The sequence below is a fragment of the Etheostoma spectabile genome, chromosome 7 (genome assembly GCF_008692095.1).
Source record: "Etheostoma spectabile isolate EspeVRDwgs_2016 chromosome 7, UIUC_Espe_1.0, whole genome shotgun sequence".
NCBI lineage: Eukaryota > Metazoa > Chordata > Actinopteri > Perciformes > Percidae > Etheostoma > Etheostoma spectabile.
The window spans coordinates 21,581,946-21,584,806 of record NC_045739.1 but is presented as its reverse complement, the minus strand read 5'-3'; the positions used below and the strand labels follow the sequence as shown (position 1 = coordinate 21,584,806).

Below are 2,861 nucleotides of genomic sequence, written 5' to 3'. Positions count from 1 at the left end.
ACACACACACACACACACACACACACACACACAGTTTTGAGAGAGATACATAAACAGATATCATCATTGTAGAAGTCCCAGAGTACTTACTATGTACTAGTTGCTCACAGGCCTGTGTGACCAGTTGGTAGATCATGGCCATAGACTGAGGTTCCCCCTGTTAAACATCAGCGTATTCACCAACCATAATTTAAACGAGAACCAAAGTATTATTATGAATTTATATCTTTATATACTTTTTATACTTTTAAGCACAGTAAAAAGGGTTAGGGTTGTCAGTGTTACAATAAGAAAAAGATTGTTCAGCTATAACCCACCTTCTCTCCTCGCTCCCCTTTTCCCCCTGGCAGACCCTGTAAAGCAACGGATACATGAGCATCAAAATGAATAACAAGTGCACACAGCAGGCCTTTCTCACCTCCACATGAACCAGATCTCTAACCTCTTAACCCTTCCCACTCTTCTCATTTGTTGAGAGTGACCCACAGGATCCTGGTGTGTGTGTGTGTGTGTGTGTGTGTGTGTATAAAAGAGGAGGACAACATCTGATAACTCTTTTTGGGCGATCTCTTGTCCATTAGGAGTCCAGCTTCAAAAGCAATCCTTGGTTCCAGGCCTCTGCCATAAAAGCAAGAAACAGTTCCAGTTTCTAACTGTCGAGCCACAACTATGCAGGACAGATCCAGTGGCTACATTTTGTGCAAGCAGCACATTTTGTGCAAGCAGCATCAGACTGTTTTAAAATAACCATAGAGGCCGCCCGACACTGAACCATCTAAAGCAGTGAGATCTCTCTCCTGTGTCAGCCGACACATTCAGCTCACCCCTCCAAGTGCTGCCATCAATTTATCATTTATTAATCAAGACGTTATCTTTGTCAATATCCCATATTCAACTATGCATAACAATTGATCTTCTCTGTGCATATTGCGTAGCAAAATGTTAAGACATTGCACATGGCTGATGACACTTCTTGTCCCTCTTGTCTTACCGTAGGTCCCACAGGCCCTGAGTAGCCCCTTTCTCCTATAGGTCCTGGGTGTCCTGGCATTCCTTGGAAACCCTGTAAAATACAAAAAAGATGTGTACAACAGCAGACAAACAACAAAACATGACATACAGTCATAGATGCTGGTGCCTTAACTCCCGAGGCAGTGATACAGGAATAGTCCATTACTACATTAAACTGTCAAAAGTCCGGACAGTCCCCTTTAGGTTTTCACCACTCTAAAGTACTCTAAATACAACATAATACATACTAGGATATAAAGCATGTCATGTTGCATTACCTGGTGAACCACTGCTGTCTGACCTGATTGGCTCTAATAAGCACACGATAACTTGATATTTTACAAGTTTTTAAATACAAGGTAGAGTTCCCCTTTGTCACCGAAACATCCAGGACTACCTTTAGGCACCCGGTCTCCACAGGTGGCTGATGTAGGCCATATTTGTCATAGATATATCTGATATTTGTAATGTTGCAAGATGTTTTTCCTGTCAATTTAGGCTCCAGCATGAAGTAAATATGTACGCTCAGTATGGGGGGGGAAAGGGTCAGCCACCAGGAAATAATAAATTCAGTTGTGAGTTATAGTACAGGTACATGGAAACACTGCAGGTCAGGAAGGGGAACCTTTGCTATAAACACTAATAGAACTGGAGTGATAATACAGACAGAACAAGATATCGACGAATTATTAGAGCCTGACCAGCAGAGATGCTAAACGCAAAGTTTATTGTACAAGAGTAAAATTGTTTATTGCATGCCGATCTGGATCTTACTCAGGGTGTCTTGTGTGTTAACTCATACTGGGTCTAGTAATGGTGGATTTGGGCCTGAGGGGGGTGCTAGAGTAAAGCTTAAAATGTGTCAATCATGGAATGGTTCAGCCTATCAGACTTTAATATTTTGTGTGCAAGAGTAAACTTTGCCCAGATGGTGGTACAAGACAAAAGGTCACAGGTCAACAAAAACATTAGGATTCATTAGGACAACACATCCACAGTAGAACTCATTAAGATATTAGTATTTATACTCATGTCATGGACCAATTTTTTTTTCTTTTCTAAATGTGGCATAAAAGCTGAAAATACTCATATTCTACATACAATGGCTCTAAAATGAAATCCAATCTTACCCTGGGTCCAGTAAGGCCTGGTTCACCAATGTTCCCTTCGAGCCCCCTAATGCCCTGTGAAACACATTGCACAGAGATAAGAAGAAGAATTTTTAAAGATGTTTTGGGCATTTTTAGGCCTTTATGACAGTTCAGCTGAATAAGTGAAAGGGGAGAGAGAGGGGGGAATGACATGCAGCAAAGGTCCACAGGTTAGAGTTGAACCCAGGCCCGCTGCGTCAAGGAGCAAACCTCTACACATGGGCGCCCCCTCTACCAACTGGGCCATCCGGGCGCCCAAAGAAGACATACTTGATTGATTCTCAGTGGGGGGGAAAAAAAATTACATTTTCTTTTTCTCTCTGCATGTTTTTTCACATTACACATAGGTCTGAATACACACTCATGCACAAACAGGACCTATACAGGCATTAATGCTTAAAGTAATGTTCTGCTTCAGCTAAACTGTTATTTACTGCTGATATTTACTGTTCTGGGATCAAGCAGCTCACCTTGGGGCCTGGAATCCCCTCTTCCCCCTTTGGACCTGGAGGTCCTGGTAAACCCTGCAGAGAAAGACAACAGCAAGGTTGGAGAGAGCACAATGAGAGGCAGATGAGTGGGGTTGTAGACAAAAATACAGGGAAGAAGATGTGTTTGTTATTCTATTCCTGTGTTTTAATTTCTCCAGTTTCAAGTTTCTGGGGATCCACATCTCGGCGGACATGTCCTGGTCAACCA

The 2,861-nt window shown here is 42.3% G+C and overlaps 1 protein-coding gene across 2 annotated transcripts in view; it reads right to left on the bottom strand.

Annotated features, from left to right (window-relative positions):
- LOC116692306 (collagen alpha-1(XX) chain) overlaps positions 1-2,861 on the bottom strand; it is a 39,304-nt gene that overhangs the window by 3,060 nt on the left and 33,383 nt on the right. For both annotated transcript variants that reach the window (XM_032520484.1, XM_032520485.1), the window contains exons 34-38: positions 2,633-2,686; positions 2,142-2,195; positions 992-1,063; positions 318-353; positions 91-157 (exon numbers count right to left, since the gene is read on the bottom strand). In XM_032520484.1, coding sequence (XP_032376375.1) covers positions 91-157; positions 318-353; positions 992-1,063; positions 2,142-2,195; positions 2,633-2,686 — 283 coding nt within the window. The remainder of the gene's footprint in view (positions 1-90; positions 158-317; positions 354-991; positions 1,064-2,141; positions 2,196-2,632; positions 2,687-2,861) is intronic.